Source organism: Chanodichthys erythropterus, chromosome 16 (assembly GCF_024489055.1).
Source record: "Chanodichthys erythropterus isolate Z2021 chromosome 16, ASM2448905v1, whole genome shotgun sequence".
Taxonomy (NCBI): Eukaryota; Metazoa; Chordata; class Actinopteri; order Cypriniformes; family Xenocyprididae; genus Chanodichthys; species Chanodichthys erythropterus.
Window position 1 is genome coordinate 15,898,129 of NC_090236.1, and position 20,682 is coordinate 15,918,810.

Consider the following 20,682-nt stretch of genomic DNA (forward strand, 5'->3'; position numbering starts at 1 on the left):
TTAACAGGGCTTTGTGCTAGATAAGGGGGCTAAAATTTCATGATAAAAGTGAAATGCTAAAATGAATGAAAACGTCTCTGTTACGTATGTAACCCTCGTTCCCTGAAGGAGGGAACAGAGACGTACGTCAGTAGTGACCGACGAATTGGGATATCGCAATTCTCTACTGACGTATGTCTCCGTTCCCTCCTTCAGGGAACGAGGGTTACATACATAACAGAGACGTTCCCTTTCAGTCGGTCATGTTTGACGTACGTCAGTAGTGACCAACGAATTGGGATATCGCTAGAGAGCCCTATCAGCTTCGAGAGAACTAAAACAAGCCAATGGAGATTGGTGTGCGATATTTGCATAATGCGCACCACCCAAAAGGTGGATATAAATAGGAAGCAGATGCAATCGCACTCTGTTTTTCGCTGAGACGACAACTGGTGTCCGCACTGCAGCGAGGGTACAGAAACTGTGGCGATGGGACGTACGTCTCCGTTCCCTCCTTCAGGGAACGAGGGTTACATACGTAACCGAGACGTTCCCTTTCAGTCGGTCACGTTCGATGTACATCAGTAGTGACCGACGAATTGGGATCCCAAATAAAGCGCCACAGTTATGAAACCCCTTTCAGTGCCCAGTGCAAGCTCTAGCTACCTGTCGCACCAGTTGGGACGGTGAAGGGGGCGATCTTACGCCAAGAGAGGCTACTACTGTTCCGACATACCCACTAAGTAAACTAGACTACACTGGGGAAGCGAACCCGTAGGGGACGCTGCGGAGTCCACTACCTACCCAATGGGGGAGGAGTTTGACGTGGAGAATACACATATGGACTGGCCCGTGGGGCAGTACGCATATGGAGTCCCTGGGATGGCTCCACCTGGGTAGGGGGAGACTCATCTGACAGGTGACAGCAGAGCTGGCTCTGCTAAGGAAAAGACACGGACTCACTGAGGGAGTTTTAGACCGTGGACAATTACACATATGGGACCACTCACGTAGAGGGATCGCAACATATGGAACCCAGCCAACAGGATGTTGGCCTGGCATCAGACACTCCGCAATGTCCGAGTGAAGGGGGAGGTGGAGGAACTCGACAGGGTTCGCCAAGCGGGGAACGGGATTGGAGTCAAAGATGCACGTATCCGGCCCAGGGGCCGGGAATGGCATTGCAAGCCGACACTTAGAGCGGGCTCAATGCGTCTACTGGCTAGTGGAAGCAAGTACACGGGAAGATGGACAACTCCGGTCCTGGAGGGCCAGTGTCCTGCAGAGTTTATCTCCATCCCTAATAAAAAGTCACTTGCCTATAACTTTCTACTAATCCTAAAGACCTTGATTAGCTGGTTCAGGTGTGTTTGATTAGGGTTGGAGCTAAACTCTGCTGAACACTGGCCCTCCAGGACCGGAGTTGTCCATCCCTGCTATAGAATCTAGCGAACGTGTTAGTTGTCGCCCAGCCCACAGCTCTACAGATATGTCAGCGAGGCGCCATGAGCCAGCGCCCAGGAAGAGGCCACTCCTCTGGTGGAGTGGGCTCTCAACCCAAGCGGGCAAGGCACGCCCTGGGATTCGTACACCAGGGCAATGGCATCCACTATCCAGTGGGCCATCCTCTGCTTGGAGACAGCCTTTCCCTTCTGCTGGCCTCCGTAACAGACGAAGAGCTGATCTGAGGTCCTGAAGCTTTGCGTTCTGTCTACGTACACACACAGAGCATGACGGGACAGAGTAAAGCTAGGGCTGGGTCTGCCTCCTCCGAAGGCAGCACTTGCAGGTTCACTACCTGATCTCAGAAGGGAGTGGTAGGAACCTTGGGCACATATCCGGGCCGGGGTGTCAGGATGACGTGAGAGTCACTGGGCCTGAATTCTAGGCACGATTTGTTGACCGAAAATGCGTGCAGATCTCCTACCCTCTTAAGCGAAGCCAATGCAACCAGGAGGACGGTCTCTGAGTCAGGAGGTCCTTCGGAAGGTCCTTCGGTCCTTCGACGTACGTCGAACATGACCGACTGAAAGGGAACGTCTTGGTTACATATGTAACCCTCGTTCCCTGAAGGAGGGAATGGAGACGTACGTCAGTAGTGACCGACAAATTGGGATATCGCAATTCTTCGGTCACTACTGACGTACGTCGAACGTGACCGACTGAAAAGGAACCATTGATTGTGATTGTTTGTTCAGTGCGTGAGCTCAGTGACTGAATTCAGCACTTTTGCAAATTCTTTCATCATAAACAATACATTGCAGATACTAATGACTTGCCTAATTGATAAGCGCCGCTATTTATGTTGCGTATGAGAAACATTAAATAAAAAAAAATGGAACAAAAGGTGCTACTCGTGCCACACAGACCATTTATCAGCTTGGCTCAAAACACACCGCAGAGTGAACTTAGAGTGATGTTTACTTGCTGAGCATCTGAAACCCACGGCCACTAAACACCGCTGTCAGATCCAGTGTGAAGCTCTCAATACAACGATCCAGTTTTTAATCCACAATCACTGATGGATTTACTCTGGTAAAACAAACTGTAACCATGGTATTGTGGCAGAAATGTGGGATATTCATATATAATTTTATTATGTTATTAATAAGGACATTAAATGTATTAATGAGTAATGGAATATACAGTGGGTACGGAAAGTATTCAGACCCCCTTAAATTTTTCACTCTGTTATTGCAGCCTAAAATAATTTTTTTCCTCATTAATGTACACACAGCACCCCATATTGACAGAAAAACACAGAATTGTTGACATTTTTGCAGATTTATTAAAAAAGAAAAACTGAAATATCACATGGTCCTAAGTATTCAGACCCTTTGCTCAGTATTTAGTAGAAGCACCCTTTTGATCTAATACAGTCATGCATCTTTTTGGGAAAGATGCAACAAGTTTTTCACACCTGGATTTGGGGATCCTCTGCCATTCCTCCTTGCAGATCCTCTCCAGTTCTGTCAGGTTGGATGGTAAACGTTGGTGGACAGCCATTTTTAGGTCTATCCAGAGATGCTCAATTGGGTTTAAGTCAGGGCTCTGGCTGGGCCATTCAAGAACAGTCACAGAGTTGTTGTGAAGCCACTCCTTTGTTGTTTTAGCTGTGTGCTTGGGGCCATCGTCTTTTTGGAAGGTAAACCTTCGGCCCAGTCGACAGCATGATGCTGCCACCACCATGCTTCACTGTTGGGACTGTTTTGGACAGGTGATGAGCAGTGCCTGGTTTTCTCCACACATACCACTTAGAATTAAGGCCAAAAAGTTCTATCATGGTCTCATCAGACCAGAGAATCTTATTTCTCACCATCTTGACAAACTCCATGCAGGCTTTCATGTGTCTTGCACTGAGGAGAGGCTTCCGTCCTGGCCACTCTGCCATAAAGCCCTGACTGGTGGAGAGCTGCAGTGATGGTTGACTCTACAACTTTCTCCCATCTCCCGACTGCATCTCTGGAGTTCAGCTATAGCGATCTTTTGGGTTCTTATTTACCTCTCTCACCAAGGCTCTTCTCCCCCGACAGCTCAGTTTGGCCAGACAGACAGCTCTAAGAAGGGTTCTGGTCATCCCAAACATCTTCCATTTAAGGATTATGGAGGCCACTGTGCTCTTAGGAACCTTAAGTGCAGCAGAATTTTTTTGTAACCATGGCCAGATCTGTGCCTTGCCACAATTCTGTCTCTGAGCTCTTCAGGCAGTTCCTTTGACCTCATGATTCTCATTTGGTCTGACATGCACGGTGAGCTGTAAGGTCTTATATAGACAGGTGTGTGGCTTTCCTAATCAAGTCCAATCAGTATAATCAAACACAGCTGTACTCAAATGAAGGTGTAGAACCATCTCAAGGATGATCAGAAGAAATGGACAGCACCTGAGTAAAATATAGGTGTCACAGCAAAGGGTCTGAATATGTGATATTTCAGTTTTTCGTTTTTAATAAATAAAAATGTCAACAATTCTGTTTTTCTGTCAATATGGGGTGCTGTGTGTACATTGAGGAAAAAACATGAACTTAAATGATTTTAGCAAATGTCTGAGATTATATATATATATATATATATATATATATATATATATATAATATATATATATATATATATAATATATATATATATATATATAATATATATATATATAATATATATATTTTAATATAGCAGTACTACTATTGATACCAGTGCTTCCCACAGGTTTGAAATACACTTGCGGTGGTAGCCAGGTGAATATTCCTTACACATGGCACAAAAATTGTCTACTACATGTCAAACAACAAATAATGTTTGATTTTTAACGATATTTTTATTAATTTAAATTCATTTTAAATACCTAAGCTACTATTACATTTAATTATTAATGCATTATTATGCATTGTAAATTATACAAAATTACAGCATTCAAATGGTAAAGTTATCCTTGCTTTGTCATATAGTGTCTCTCTGTGAATGGGACACAGAATTTACTGATACTAGTAAAATCCATATGTTGAATAATGTGTCAAATGTTTTTAGACTTTTCTTCCTGCCAGAGATTACAATAATTTACTATGAATTAAATGGATATCAAATTAAATACAATTTGTGCAGCTAAAGTACCAATAATGCCCAGAAGAAAAAACTTAGTGTGTGACTTTTAATTATAAACAAGTCCAAAATACACAGGTACTCTTATTTTAAAATAAAATCTATACTATTGTCGGCTGATTCTTCAGATGAGAGAGATAAAATATGCATTCCTTCAACCATCTCTAAAACATATTATATAAAGGTATAAAGTTGACATTGTCATAATTCATCAACTTGAGTTCATTAGCAGTCGTGAGGAGATATTTTCCACTAGTTATTTGATTGCGGATGCTTTCATTATCTATAAAGTATAAGAGCATAAAAATAATAAAAGCAAAAACGTGTCTCCAAATATACTTGGGCGGCCGTTATTCCTAGGCAACCCGCCCAAGTGAAGTCTGTTTGGGAAGCACTGGATACTACTACTACTACTACTACTACTACTACTACTACTACTACTACTACTACTACTACTACTACTACTACTACTACTACTACTACTACTACCACCAAATGATTTTTTTTTTTTTTTTTACCAATACTGTTTGAATACTATTAAATCGAAATATATATATATAAAAAAAGATAATAATTACAAAAAAGTGAAAACCCCTCAAAAAGCATAACCAAATTACTTAATTTAATTTAGTTAATTATTAATTTATCCACCCCAGTCCGATGCATTAATCTTTTTCCTGCCCAGCCACACTCGGACAGTTACGTGATTGTGACAGATGGCTGAATTCACAACTAAATTAGCATTATAGCCAGATAGCTTACAATGTCAAAAATACCGAAGCCCTCTGGTGCCCAGCAAAGAAAAAGAAGAAAAGTGGAAGAAAAAAGATATAAAGACAAAGGTAATGTGATGCAATGAATGAACAGTTTATCTAATTGCATAGTGGTTAGAAAATCCTAATAACATCGGGTAATTTGAAATAGCTAGCTAACAGTTAACGATTTACCTTAAACTTTATGCTCTGTTCGTGTAAGTTAAATGTGATTTTTAAACATAATCATGTCTTTTTTTTTTTAATATCCCTTTCTTCATTATTAATATTTTTACAGTTGTGCAGTTTTGGGGTATATAGTTTATAGTTTGGGGTATATATTGTAGGCCTAATTTTAAAATGAATTAGTCTAAATTAGTAATGATTTTTATTTGAGTATATTTCACTTTGAAGAAGAACTACATTTCTCAGTGTCATTCATAACAGAATGAACAATAGATTATTGGAAGATTTCTGCCATCTACTAGAAAAAAAAACCCACTTAATTTCTTTTGAAAATTAAACCATATGCTAGAGACATGCTCAATGAATACAGTTTTGTGCATGAATGCTAGATGTTATTACTCTTGTTATTTGTGTTTAGGCTATAATGTGGCTTAGGTGAGATATAATACATTTTCAGTTTATACAAAATCAGTTTCTGTGGGAGTTAGACCTGCACGATTAATTGTTGAAAGATTGCAATCTCGATTCAAACAACCATGCGACCTTATTCCTAAATGACAACGATTTGGCTATGTCTAAACTTTTGATAAGTATGATCACAGGTTACATTCAGATCTGCACTGGCGCTGCCGCTGAGCCAGAGAGAGCAGTTGTCATGTATAGTAGAGCTTAGATTCTCTGCCCGAGCCCGGACTCGGCCCGACCCGCGGGCCGGGCCGGGCCGATATTTCCCGCCACCGTCCTCGGGCCGGGCTGGGCCCTTGACCACACCTGCTGTGTGTGCTGTACTATTCAGTAGCTTAAAGCCTCTTTTACACTGCACGCGTGTGCGGCACGTTACGGCTGCGACGCGGCTACTCTAGTCAATGCTCGTGTTTACACCAGCCGCGCCGCGGGGCGTTTGAGAAGCGTCCCAGAAGGGGCTCACTGTGCCACTTCGCTAAAGATAGGCGCCTCGCCTATTTTTGACGCGCAGCTCAAATACAAAATAAAGTCAAAATAATCCTGTAAACTCCTGCTGATATTTCACATCACTACAATGACAGAAACTGAAGACAAGAGATTCGAAGTTGAAAAACTTGAAATTTCTTTGTTTTTGTTGTCCATAACTGGAATATTAAGTGTGTTAACTTCATCTGTATGGCTACAGCAAAATAAAGTATGGCATAGCAATAAACACAATCAAACCGGACAAAATATAACCATTTAGCCATTAAAAACATGAAAAATTTAACGAAAACAATGTTGGCCAGGCAAATCTAGTGGTCTCGCGAATCCAGCCGCTTCGCTTCTGAAATGCTTCTGGTGTGAGTTGACACCCCTCAGAAGACGGAACAAAACCTTGTCGGAGCCATATGAACAGTGTAAACGAGGCTTAAGTACAACATGGAGCTTGAAGAAGCAAAGAAAAAAATTAAAACAGGAGAATTAACTTTGAGCAAGTCTGGAGGAAAATCGGAGGTATGGAAACATTTTAAACTAGTTTTAATAAACAAACAACGCAGTTTACATGCTTCTTCCTTGTCGTATTATTCATTAAGATAATAATTAATAAATGCACGCACAATTATGAACTTGATAAATGTTACAGATATGTTTACTATGCACAAACAAATGCTTTTCAACTTACATGTGCAAAATTCAGAATTAAATGAATGTGCTGCAATTTGTACAAAAAGAGAGTCTGTAGTCTACGTGTTTTAGCCATTAAATAAGCACATTTAGTTTCAAGTTTAAGTTTTGTTTTGAAGAAAGATTTTCTTTAAAGTGAATTTCGTTTAGTATAAATTGTATCTTAATTTTAATACATTTTTCATCATCCAATTACCTGGATTTAATACATAAAAAGCAATATAGCAGACAATGTAATTATGACATGGAGGCGCCGGCGCGCCGCGGTCACACACCTTTTGAAACTGGTAACACACGCTGTCACCGAATTTACAAATGCACATCTTGCTTGTTGCTCACACACATGTTGAAATAACAATATGTTGAAGTAACATTATTAATAATAATTAATCTTTAAGAATATTTGATTGAATGCTGAATGTTGAGCTTGTTCAATTTAATAAAATTAAAACTTTAATTATGATAATTCAAATAATTTAATATTTAATATTGAGTGGCCAATTTTTGCTCATTTATTAATAGTATTTATATAATATATATAACTGCCCAGCTCCCCCCTGTATCCTAAATGATCTAGCACAGCAGCACCTGCTTTAAAAAAAAAAAATAATAATAATAATCTGGCGCTGCCCCTGGTTATAACGGCCCACATATTAAAAATGGTTGGGTTTAAATCGGGCTCGGGCTCATAATTACAGTGGACGTGTCGGGCCGGGCCGGGCTCGGACACAACGTGCTCGGGCTCGGGTAGGGTCGGGCTTGATTTGTTGGGCCCGATCTAAGCTCTAATGTATAGGTATGAAACGGCTTCACAATGGCTTCTTTTCAACCACACAGAATCATTATTTCTGTTACAATAATTCAGATGATCACAGAAGTACTGGGATAAAAATGTATAGTTCAGAAATTAACACTGATGTCTATGATAGTGATCAAAATAGTGTAAATAAAGTAACATGATGCATAATTGTACTTGCATCAATTACAAATGAATGTAAAAAATGTATTTGTCATTGAATCGTCCAAGAGATTCATTCAAAAACACTGATCCATCTAATAATAAAAAAGTTAAGTCTTTACAAGTTAGTCCAGCAGTCGGCATCCTATGGCATATGAGGTGTAATCGCTGGCAGGTGAGCAAAAGCGAGAGAGGTGTACTATTTCTTTCAGATAAAGTATAAATAATATTAAAGTGTTAAAAAAAAAATTGTGCAAGTCATTGAAAGCATGCAGCTCTGACAAGCTGTTGGTGTGATAAGTGTTCATCACATGCACACAAGTTACAGCTTACAGCTGCTTCCGCTGTAAATAGTCAATGCTATACATTTTGGACATATTCAGCCAAGTAGATTGAGTCCTATTAAACATTCCACACACATCAAAATGACTGTGGTGCATGTGGAAACTCTGTTCATGTGTACCTGATCACTTCATGTGTTTTCTCTTACCGGATAGCTATCCAATAGTAAAAAGGCATTATTTTGCATTCTAGATGAATCTGGACAAAATGCGTCTGGTTGTTGAAGCCACATGTATATTTTAATTCTTAAAATGGTAAAACTAAACATGAGAGCATGTTATAACGGCTCCTGTTACCCAGATATGACAGCACTACTGCAGCATGCATTGCCGCAGACAGCAGCTGAGCATCTCTTCAGAAGCTACCGTGCAAACTGCCGCAAATTAACACGCAGTCGTCTTCATTAAAAGTAAAATTTTAATTATCTTATGAGACTCTAAACTGTCTTATGAGTGCTGATGCTGCTTCTCTCTCTCTCTAGTTGCGGTCTTCAATCTTGAAATTGGCTGATGAAAAATAAAATTAAGCCCATATGTTGCTTTTTTTGATGTGAACTGTTAAATTTAACACATGAAATAACATGACACATGAATGACCAGATTTAAATAGGTTTACTGGAAATCTGTTCAAGTCTAATTTAAATCTGAAAACAAACTAAAGGATTTTTACAAATTGTATGTAAATTGCTTCAGAAATACTATTATACTAATATATTACTAATATATGTTCTGCACTGTTTCTATATTAGCCATTATGAATATTTAATGTGCGCAGTGGCACAGTGATTAACTCAGAAACTTAAAAATGGCACTTCATGACAAAAAAGTTTGTCGACCCCTGAATTAGTCATTGATTCATTCATTCATACCGATATTTTCAAATAGACTGCATCAATCAAAATTTTGTCAGAACCTCAAGTAAATTACTTTTAGTTGTCTATTCAGAATCGTGATCCCTCTTTAAAAAAACAAACAAAAATGTGATACTCAATTTTGCAGCTTTAGTGTGAGTTTATGAATACAATGATCAGTGGTGGAATTGGCTGCGATGCAAGGGGCACCAGGTAAAATCACATTAATCTCAGACTTATCACATGGTAATCTCAAGGTAATGGTGAGCCAGACATTTTTATGGATGCTTTGCCACTGTGGCTATGAGGACTGATTGCTTTGTTGAATTTAAAATTTTGTAATCACATTTTCATTCTTATGAAAAGTGGTTCAGGTAGCCTTATTAGGCTGCTTTAAGCCCAAACTGTTTATGTTAATTTAAGACATAAACGACTTATGAGGATACTTGCAAAGATGGGCATTTTGACACAAGTTTGTGTATTGGACCGTTCAAGCCCAACTCGGTTCATTACTCACATGCTTTATGAGCAGCGGCTTTTGTGCACGTTTCGGGGGGTTGTGCTCAGAAACTGTCTCTCAGACATGTGCATATACTGAAAGGAAGCTGAAGGGCTATCCTCCCTTTTCTCCTTCAAAAACCTCTTAAAAACCTGTTTTTTTCTCTGAATATTACTCTTCAGCTCTAAATTGTACTTTATGGATATGTTATTTGTTTGAATCCCTCTTTGTTTGTATCTCTAACTTATCTTTGTAAGCGACCTCTGTATTTTACTTTCATCCCTTGGTATGTGTATTGTGCTTTGTTTATTTGGTTCTGTTCCTTGAACTTGTCTTTGTAAAGCGACCTTGGGTGTTGCAAAGGTGCTATATAAATAAAAACTACTATTATTAAATGAGTTCTCTTCTGCTGGCTTAAAAATGCATTTAAATAAGATTTTGTGAGGACGCAGCAAGATAATCCAAAACTCTACCGGTTGACAAATTTCTACCTGTTTATCGTGTCTACAGGTATATCATGCACCCTGTTCAGAGATCTGAACTTTGACGTCAAGACCCTTAAGCTTGCAAGCATGCGAAGTAGACCGAAAATAGGCATACTTGGACATGACATTGGATATGTTCCCAGTTTAAGTGTGAAAAAATCCTGGGAAGTATAGTGTGGGGGAAGGGATGTGGCTGCTTGTAGATTTTTAGTAATTTGGATTTGTGTCCCTCTATTTTGTCAATATAAACTTATACTTAGCAATTTTTAATGGCACGTGCTAAGGCAAGCTATTCACTATTATGGGGCCCTATGAAATGAGTTTTATTTCTGTGTTTTCTGTTTTAGTTATTCTGGATTCTAAATTCAAAATTTGCCAAGCTCTGTGACATTCAGTAAATGTTTTTATGGATTTTGCGGTTTCTGCATCACATAAATCTTAGGGCCCTTAAATTAATAATGCTCATTCTTGTAGTTGAAGCAAAAAATGAGAGAACTTTACAGAAATTAAATACATTCTGAAAGTTATTGATGGTTAAATTAATGTCAAAAAGGCCCTAACCCTTATGACCCATGGCTTTTCATGTGTCAACACAGGAAGCACTTTGGGCACAAAAGACTTCTTATGCTCTCTAACCTTTCTGACACTCATTCAAGAAACCTGTTGACTTTTTAACCCCTTGTTTTACACAAACATCTTTGCAAGGTTCTGCCTCTTTCACAAATCAGCAACATCTAAAGACTTCTGTCTGCACAGACCAACTATTAAAAAAGAGCCCTGACAGAACTGAACAGAACAGAACTTAACCTAACATTTACAAATAGACACAACCCAATTGATTGGGTTGTTGTGGACTGTAAGCCAATGACAGAATAAACCAGCAGTATATTGACTTTTAATTATTATTATTATTTTTTTCTATTAGATGTTTGCTTGTTTCTTTCACAGTAATGCAAAGACTTTTAAATTATTTTCATTTCGGAGCTTTTTCAGCAATTGTTAATATGTAATTAATCTGCATATCATGTAAACAGTTTGATTAAAAACTTTGACAGCCCTAATTTCAACACATCAAAGGAAACTTTACCCTACACTCCCTCACAGCTGCTTGTTTGTCACTTTTTGGCATTGCAGATTGAGTGATTGCTTCTAAGTGAACTGAGTCTGAAGCAATTTCTCACATGGATTTAGCATTACAATCAAAGCACAAACCCATGTTTACAATTGTATTGCTACTGTAATATTTCTGGCATGTACGGTATGCAATCTTAGCTGTTAGTTAGATGCACACACCGTATGCAGTTTCATTGTATGTGAAAGTGTTAAGAACAAAAGCTTAAAAGTTACATGATCACACAAAAGCACAATGTCATTCAAAAGGGTGAGAAGGCACTGCAGCCTCTCTGATCGCAAGATTGTTCTGCTTTCTCCCAATTGCCTTAATGTTGTTAAGACGTGACTGACCACAAGGCCTCCAGAGAAGGAAAGTGTGTCAGAGAAAGAACATCAGTGTGAAGGAGTGCAGGGGGAGGGAGAGATTTGAAAATTGAAAGCAGCTGATGTTCAATACGCTCCAACAGAAAAAAGAATAAGCACAAAAGCAGACTATGGAAAACAGTAGCACACTTTTAGTTGTCCCAGAGCTTCCAAGCACCAATGCCAGTGTTCTTCCATCCGTTTGCCGTTTCATTCATCTTTTTCCCTTGTTACAAAACAGAAGCTTAATGGGAATGTGGATGTTCATTGTTTAAAAGGTGATAAGGACTTTGGGAATTGAGTGCTTATGATTTTTCTGGAAATGTTTTTAATTGGGTCAGAAGTGGAATTAGAGATGCAGCAGCTGCTCTGGAAAGGTAAGGCCTGTGTTAGCTGGTTAGTTTTGGAGGTGTGGAGGTGCTTCTTTTGGGAGGAATTAAAAAGCTTAGAGAGCGACTCAGCACATGTGGCCTGGGCCAGGACCAATGCCATCTGTGTTTTATGAACTTCAGGTGTGAGTATTCGTTTTTGTGTGTGCTCACCAGATGTGCGCCACAGTTGAACAGTGAAAGCCAACTGTATCTTTTTTTTTTTTTTTTTTAAATGAGCTGTTGTTACCCCATAGTCTGAGCATTTAACATGCTATTAAATGTGATTCAGCTCAATCACAAGTTTAGACTTGATCACTTATTGCTCTCTAGATGGACACTACTTTTTATTTTTGGACAGTGGTTAGGGAATGTTTGTTTTGAATGGCATGTTTGCTTCTGGGAATTTGGGAGAGTCATTGCCTTTCAGTGTTCAAAAGTACCGACCACGATATTAAGTCGGTACTGAAATTTTAAAAATGTGACGCTGTTGAAAGCTGTTGAACGTATTTGTAAACTTCTTTGATTGGCCTTGGTGTCAACGCGCTTATCAGATATATCTGTGATATCAGGGGTGTTTGAAAGCACTAAGAAGTGTTTGAATTTGAAAGTGGGCTTGCTTTCAATCTCCTGTGTGTATCTGTGTAAGCACTTAGTGAAGAGTGTCATTGATATGTTTACTAGGGGTGTATCAAGACGAGACGAGACTCGAGATTGTGTTCACGAGAACAAGATGAGACAAGATTTTTACACTGTATTTTTAAGAAATCCTCAATGGCGAAATATAAGACTAGAAAAAAATATTCTGCAGGTGTATTTGAAATGTTTTAACTAATCATCTTGTAATGAATGTCATTTCAGTTCTACTTTCTCAATATGAATTATCATATGCAGTAAAAGACAACAATACTCAAGTACTGTAAAAGGTTTTGCCTCTAACTTCAACTAACTTCTCTTCTGTATGATTTCAGTCTCTTCAGACCTTGCTGTACATGATTTATGAGCTTCTACAACTTTTGACCTCCTAACTGAACTCCTTTTTCACAAACTTATAGAAATAAAAACAATATAAATAAAAATGGTAACACTTTACAATAAGGTCTCATTTATTAACATTAATATATTAAACAACATCAACTAACAATGAGCAATATATTTGCTACAGTATTTTTTAATCTTTGTTAGTTAATAAAAATAGTCATTCATTGTTAGTTTACAGTGCATTAACTAATGTTAACAAATTAAACCTTATTGTTTGTGCTTAATAAGATTAAGGGAAAACTGTTATTCATTTTTATGGTAACACTTTACAATAAGTGCAACCATAATCGCACTCTCTCAATATTCAAAGTGCAAATAAGACCAAAATTTTCTTTGATACAGAGATAAGTTAGTTACAGCTACACAGCCCCGCCTAAGATAGCTTTCATATTGGAAGATATTTGCATGCATCAGGGAGCAGCTTTCAAAATGCGGGGTATTGAATCGCGTTTGAATGCACCCTCGCGTAAATACAAAGCAAAATGACAGTGGAGGCGTAATGTAAACGTAAGCGTAGCCGTGGCATATTCTTTCCTAATCATCCTAACACTCATGGCAATATCACAAGACTGCTTTTCACCTCTATGAGAAATCTCGTCACATTTTAGTCTTGCGAGATCTTGTCACGAGATCTCATCACACCCCTACTGTTTACAATATGTTTTTGAAACGTTGATCATTGTAGCCAACCACAGACATATCTTATGAGTGAGTCAACACAATTGCTAATCAGAGGTGTTTACAAATCCACTCAATGCTCAAAGCTTCACATTTTTTAAATTTCAGTACCGACTTGGTACCGTGGTCGGTATTTTGTGACAACACTATTGCCTATTGGCAATAGCTCTTTGGACTTCATTGATGTGTCTTTCTGTGCAGAAGCTGGGCAGCAGTATGCAGTGTGAGGAGGGCACTGAGTGGTTGCTGGAGCTGCTGATGGAAGTACAACTGCAGCAGTACTTCCTGCGCATCCGTGATGAGCTCAACGTTACACGTCTCTCACACTTTGACTATGTGAAGAATGAGGACCTGGAGAAGATCGGAATGGGCCGGCCCGGTGAGTCTAGCCAAGGTGTTTTGCTTGTAGCTTTATCACAAATAATACCTTCCATAAGGCAGTTCACACAGAGATCCTACATCAACAGTTATGCAGAGATGCAAACCAAATTTTTTTATGATTTTAATTGATAACTTAACAGTAGCTATGTTTCCATCCATCTATTTTTAATGCTTATTTTGGGATATTGCATAAAAAAACTGCTGGATGGAAACGACAAGACAAGGCATGAACATTATTGTGCATAAATTATAAAACTGCACATAGAAACTTATGAGCTTGTTTGAGACTAACACATTTCTTATCCACTAAGAAAACATGCGCATAAACTATGATGGAAACTCAGTTATCAAATATATTCCTAAATGCGCATTAAAAGAATCATATAACTTTGCGGGATGGGACAGCATAACTGGATGGACCAGCAGATCTCGTGGACTAGCATCTGAAATGCTGTTTTGGTCATTCTGAAATGCCTGAGCAGAGTCTGTCATCAAAGTGGTTTGGTAAAATTACCTCCCAGAACTGTCTTACATGACTGCTTTCCCAAAAAGCAAGCATCTGCTTCTGAAAGAAAGACGATGCATTTTGTCTGCACGCTCTAAGACACAATTAATTTATTGCATGGGAAAATTATTATACACAGGAGTGCACACAACTTTTTTTGGTCTGGTTCTCAAGGGAGTACCTGGAGATTTTGCTTGGTACTCACACTTTACACGACACATCCTAAAAGCTGTCCTAATCACTTTCCTCCTGACTGCTCTCCTCACTATCTTCTTTTCTCTCGAACATGGTAGATGATAATGATTTTTTTTTTTTTTTTTTTTACTAACATTAATGACAGCAAAGGCTGCTGTCACTTTAAGAAGGAAAGCACGGACCAAATAACTGACACACATCCGGTTTCTTTCTCAACACTTCACTTATGACATAACCGAGAGAATACTTGCCGAGACAGGCATTTTGACATAATGTTGTGTGTATGTTTCCTTTCAAGCGCAAGTAAACGCGAAAGCGGAATTAATTCGGTGTTCGAGCGCTGTCTCTCATCATGCACGCGTTTCGGGGGGCTGTGCGCACAGATTACAGTTCGCGAGTCCCGATTTTTGCCTCTTCTTCCGCTTCTAAAGTCGTTTGAATGTGTTAATTGGCGAGACAAAACACGTCCAAATTACAAACTTTCACTCTATGATGGTTAAATATAGCAGTTAATCCGCGAATCACATGCGTGCCGAACCGTTGGACCTTATCCGTATGGATCACGAATTAACTGCGATCCGTTGCACACCTAATAATTAAAGAACACACATATTATGATGATTGCTATCTTATCAGAGATGGAGAAAAATCCTACTCCAGTAAGTAAACCTATCCCTGTGAACCGGTACTCAAAAGCGCTTCCCTCCATGTTTTCTGGTACGCATAGTTTATTTTTACCGCGTATGCGTACCTGCGTACCTCTTATGTGCACCCCTGATTATACAGTGGCTTCTACTACTTTCCTTAGTGATATTTAGTGGCAGTTTATCAGGAAGTGACGATTTTGTTCTCTTCTATGGAGGACGAGAAATTACTTAAGTATAAATAAATAAATGAATGAATATGTAAATGCAGAAATAAATATAGAAATACATAAAGAAATGAAGAAATAAATACATGAAGAAATAAATATATAAATGAATGAATAAATAAATGTAGACATACATCAATAAATGAATGAATGAATAAATAATTAAATGATGAAATAAATAAATAAATAAATGCAGATATGCATGAATGAATACATAAATAAATTATTTTGTCAAAAGTGTAATTTTTAATTGTGCTATTTTTGTACCATTTAGTTTTATACGGTGTTGTACCACCGTAGTGTTATGCTACATTTTTTCAACATTTCAGTATTTTTACATTTATGTATTTCTACATTTATTTATGCATTTCTACATTTTATTTATTTCTGTGTACGTATGTTAAAACGGAACTCGGTAAGATTTGCGAAGCTCCCCCTACAGGTTCCTTCAGTGAATCACACTGTCGTAAATACTCCAAGCGCAGCTCTGGAATACAACGCTCACCAGCGCAGTAGTTTTGCAAATACAGTACAAGAAATCGCGATGGAGGTGGGTAATTTTCGAAATTGTCTCATAAAGTCATAATATATACATTGTTTTGAATTACCGTAAAGAATTTTGTCACTCTCGCGTGAACGTGAACATGAGGCGAGATTGTGTCGGGTCGGCGAAGCTCAACTTGCAAGTGCTGTTTTTTGGCGTAGACGTGCCAGAGGGGGTTAGTGCTTGCCTCAAACACACCACTACAAGTCAATTAACCATCGTAAGGACTTAGAAAACTATTTATGAAGGTAAAAAAAAGTTACTTAGTTCTGCTTTAATAAGGTAGGAGGTCCTAACCTCTCTCAGTATAGGAGTGGTTAAACAGGATCGTTATCTTTACGGCTGTTACCAGCTTCACGTACTCAGAAATAGAGACAAACATGGGACGCCCTTTTCTAAATTATACTTGAGACTACTGTTCTATGTGGATACATTTCTGGTAATACATTACAGATGTAATTCCTTAGGGTGGATTTTTCTCTATATTAATAGAAAAACTTTTCTAGTGTCCTTGCACGTCATGCGACAATTACAAGGTTGATCAGCTTCACTTTGCACAGGTAGTAAGCAATTTATAGCACTAGTACTAAAGTGTCCATTTAAATTCTTTATCCAAGTGCATTGGTTTGCTTCATACACATTGTAAGTCTATTACTGTAACCACAGTGTTTGCTTGTGTAGCCCAGTGGTAAACTTGGGTATTATAGTGTAAGGGAAACTGGGTGGGTTATGATTGATCCCTCTTATTCTCAAAACCCAGTCACATGACTATTAAAATGTTAACGTTTATTTAAGCTTTCTATTTTTTGTTCCTCGCTCGTTTTTTTTGGGGGGGGGGGCTCGCGCTCTCTCACTGGACCCGTGGGGAGCACGGGACGCTCGCACATTTAGAGAGAAGGAAAAAGACGCTAAAAAGAGCCATTAAAGTCGACGAAACTGAGAGGGAGGTTGAGAGAAGGGAACCGCGGATGTTTGTGACTGTGAGAAACGAGAGACTGAGCGAGAGACGAGGCCGGCGACCCGTCTGACGGAGCGGACGCCGCGATCGGAGGTAGCCGAGCTAGCTAGCCACGGCGGGCGCATGCGAGGCGGAGCTGTTGGTTCATCGCACCGCACCTGAGTATCCGGACCAGTCTTTTCAACGCTCTCAATGTTTTGTAAGTGTCTGTTCAGCGCACTCGATGTTTTGTGAGACCAAAACGGGCCTGCAACGTTGTTTTTTTTTTTTTCTTCTTCTTCGTTTGAATCGGTACCATGAGTAAACTGGAACATGCGAGCATGTATGTGTGACTGGGCCCAACACTGCATTAGCTAACACTTGTTACAGGACAATTGACAGGTTTTTGTAAAGTTCTCTGTGCATTCTCAATATTTAGGAAATATATAAGGGAGGAAGATTTTTACACCCCTTATTTTGGTATAAAACGTGTGATTTAAAGGGATTAAGGTTATTATTTAATTGTTTGGGATATCTTGTTTTTTTATTTTTGTGCATTTTGTCATAATTAGGGACTTTTATATTGTGTTTTAGGGGAAGTATTATATTTCATTTGCCAAATCCTTTTGATTCATTAAACAAGGGTTTTACCCATTTATTTTCTAAACTTAAAACCATCTCTGGGTCTCATGGTTGTTAAATATTCCTGTCAAAAGGTTTTACAATTGAGTAGAAACTCATTAGGTGCACCTTCGTGGTATCCACCTGAACTACAACGAACCCAAGCACCCCATTATCACGTATGTAACATACAGAGTGGTTGTATGGGTGCTACACTTGACTGAAGAATACAGTGTTTTTTTGTTTTTTTGTTTTTTTTTTAATGTGGTAATTGACATCATGCCACAGATGTCACTGTTCTTAAAGCTGAACTTGTTTTGAACCTGTAACATTTATAAAATAACATTCTCTCATTTGCTTGCTTTGACAGGGCAAAGACGGCTGTGGGAGGTGGTGAAGAGGAGAAAAACCATGTGCAAACGCAAGTCTTGGATGAGCAAGGTATGTCATTAACCTTCCTCACACGTACTGACAGATTAATAAGACTTTCCAGTCCAAGGTCAGGTCCCACACACAAACACACATCTATACACTCACAGCCGGGCAAGAGCTTCACTTCAGTCATTGGTCATTCAGCTCACATTGTCCCCCAAGCGCTTTAAAGTCTCTCACTTGCCAAATTTCTTAGTAAACCTGAAAGGAATAAACATTTAAAGCACTTGACGTAGATGATTTCAGAAGCCTTGTATCTTTTGGTCAACATAGCCTACGTGATCACTTTTGTCAAGCTGAGGTCAGTCATAATGCTTCTTAGAAGATAACTCACTGTTCATGGAGCCAAGAAGTCCAGGAATTGAGTCCACTCTGTCCTGTTAACGGGGGGGGGGGGGGGGGTCACTGGTCACTGAGTGCAGGAAGCGTCCATTCACGCTCACTCACTAAAGCACTAACCAGGTTAATGGTCCATCAAATGCTGCAGGAAGAACCTCAAATTGGCCTCAGTCACAAGCAATAAATCGGCACAATGTGGGCTATTATCTGGGGTTTGTGTGTGCGCGTGTTTGACGATAGATTCAGAATTCAGAGGAAATTAAGTTAGTTGTTGATTCTGTTGGCCAGACTAAAATTTATGCAGCATAGTTTACAGCATTCTGCCATAGTAAATTATGGTGTATATTGGATGATATATATATTTTTTTCTTTACAATATTATATTGATGATATAAAGTGAACAAATATCATAAATATTGAACTAATAGTGACAGATAATCAGTTCTTTGTTTTATTAGTTAAATGTACTTGAAACCCCTTACATGTCCTTGTACTTGCATTTCACTTTTTGTTTTAACCATTTTAAATCGGCTTGGCAGTAGGCTTGCTGCGGTAGTACATATGTGTTTACCAGTGTTACACAGTGTTCTGCCGTACACTGATTACATTATGTGCCAACTGCGGCACCGCCCAATGGTCATTACCTTTTTATAGCAAAAAAAAAAAAAAGTGGTTTTGTCACAGGTTTATTTGCTGGTGTGAAAATTTCCTTACCTTTACAGTGTGGGTTTTTTTTTTTTGTTTTTTTTTTTTTTTTTTTTGGTCAAAATGAATTGTTCCTGTGATTTAAAAGTTACCATTTTAAGCAATTTCAGTGTGTGTGTGTGTGTGTGTGTGTGTGTGTGTATATGTGTATATATATATATATTATGTGGAGTGTGTGTAGGTAGATATTTAAATGTTGGTTTGCTGTGAAAAAATAAGACTAGGAACTATATCAGACTGTGCAAAAGAAGCGGTTTGTTATGCCCAAAGTATTTTTATAATGCACCATAAACTGACCAGAATAAATGTATTTTTTTCTTTGAGCTGTTTTTGTATGGCCAGTTATAGCATCACCTCTGTGTGAGACTTGTTTTCATAGGGCTAGATGTTTGGTTATTGCTGACCAAAGACCTCACTGGAGCCAGAGTCAGTTTTTAACCGGAGTAAACAGCAACAGCAGTTAATGCATTTGTAGTTATAACACACATTTATTCTTTTCTGTTTATTTATATTGGTCCACCCTACTCTGCTTCATTTAATGTCACTACAATGTTTCAGTGTCTTTGTATTTGTCTTATTTATTAAGTGTGTGTTTGTGCTTCACTGGTATCCCATTTGTAATGGTGTACAAAGGGCCAAGAATGGAATTAGAGAGGCCACAGAAAGTTTCTTCCTGCTATGTTTGACTTGCCACATCATTAATCTCTTATTCCCAAATACATTTAAGGATGATAGACTGTGTGTGCTCATTTACAGTCTTTTTGAGAGTATGTGTATGTGGGAATGAGATACACGCAGAGTCAGACGAGTGATTGCTTGTGTCTAAATCATCAGCGTGCAGGGCAAATTCCTCTGTCTGTGGGATGAGAGGACATCTTGACCTTTGGCACCAGAAATTGCACACTTGTGTTAACTGAAGCACACACACACACACAGATATTCTCTAGTCCTTTACACTGTCAGGAAAAAAGTGAAAAATTTGTACCTTTAGGGGTACAACAACTTCTCACTGGGGAAGTACCCTTGTGCGGTCTTCTGGGTCTTTTTGACCCACAAATGATGTTTGCTCAAATTAAAAATTTTTTTCTCTTTTTCCAAATGGCATGAGACTTTGTACGGTGGTTAACACATTTTCAAGATCAACAAATAAAAAAAAATGGAGTGATATCTTGTTTTTATGTTTGTGTAAAAAAAAAAAAAAATTACGTTTGTGGTATTCGGGGTCTCTGGAGACCCCGGGCAACAAAATGTAATTTTGTAACAAATAATATATTTTTTTAAAAACCAATGTAATTTTACTCTGTTTATTAATGTTT

At 38.6% G+C, this 20,682-nt stretch overlaps 1 protein-coding gene across 12 annotated transcripts in view; it reads left to right on the top strand.

Moving 5' to 3' along the window:
* Positions 1 to 20,682, top strand: part of tnk2b (tyrosine kinase, non-receptor, 2b) — a 156,277-nt gene that overhangs the window by 94,764 nt on the left and 40,831 nt on the right. For 8 of the 12 annotated variants that reach the window (XM_067361959.1, XM_067361957.1, XM_067361962.1 and 5 more), the window contains 2 exons: positions 14,038 to 14,230; positions 18,261 to 18,331. In XM_067361959.1, coding sequence (XP_067218060.1) covers positions 14,053 to 14,230; positions 18,261 to 18,331 — 249 coding nt within the window. In that variant the 5' untranslated portion in view covers positions 14,038 to 14,052. The remainder of the gene's footprint in view (positions 1 to 14,037; positions 14,231 to 18,260; positions 18,332 to 20,682) is intronic. The other 4 variants (XM_067361953.1, XM_067361955.1, XM_067361956.1 and 1 more) reach the window with 2 other exon arrangements.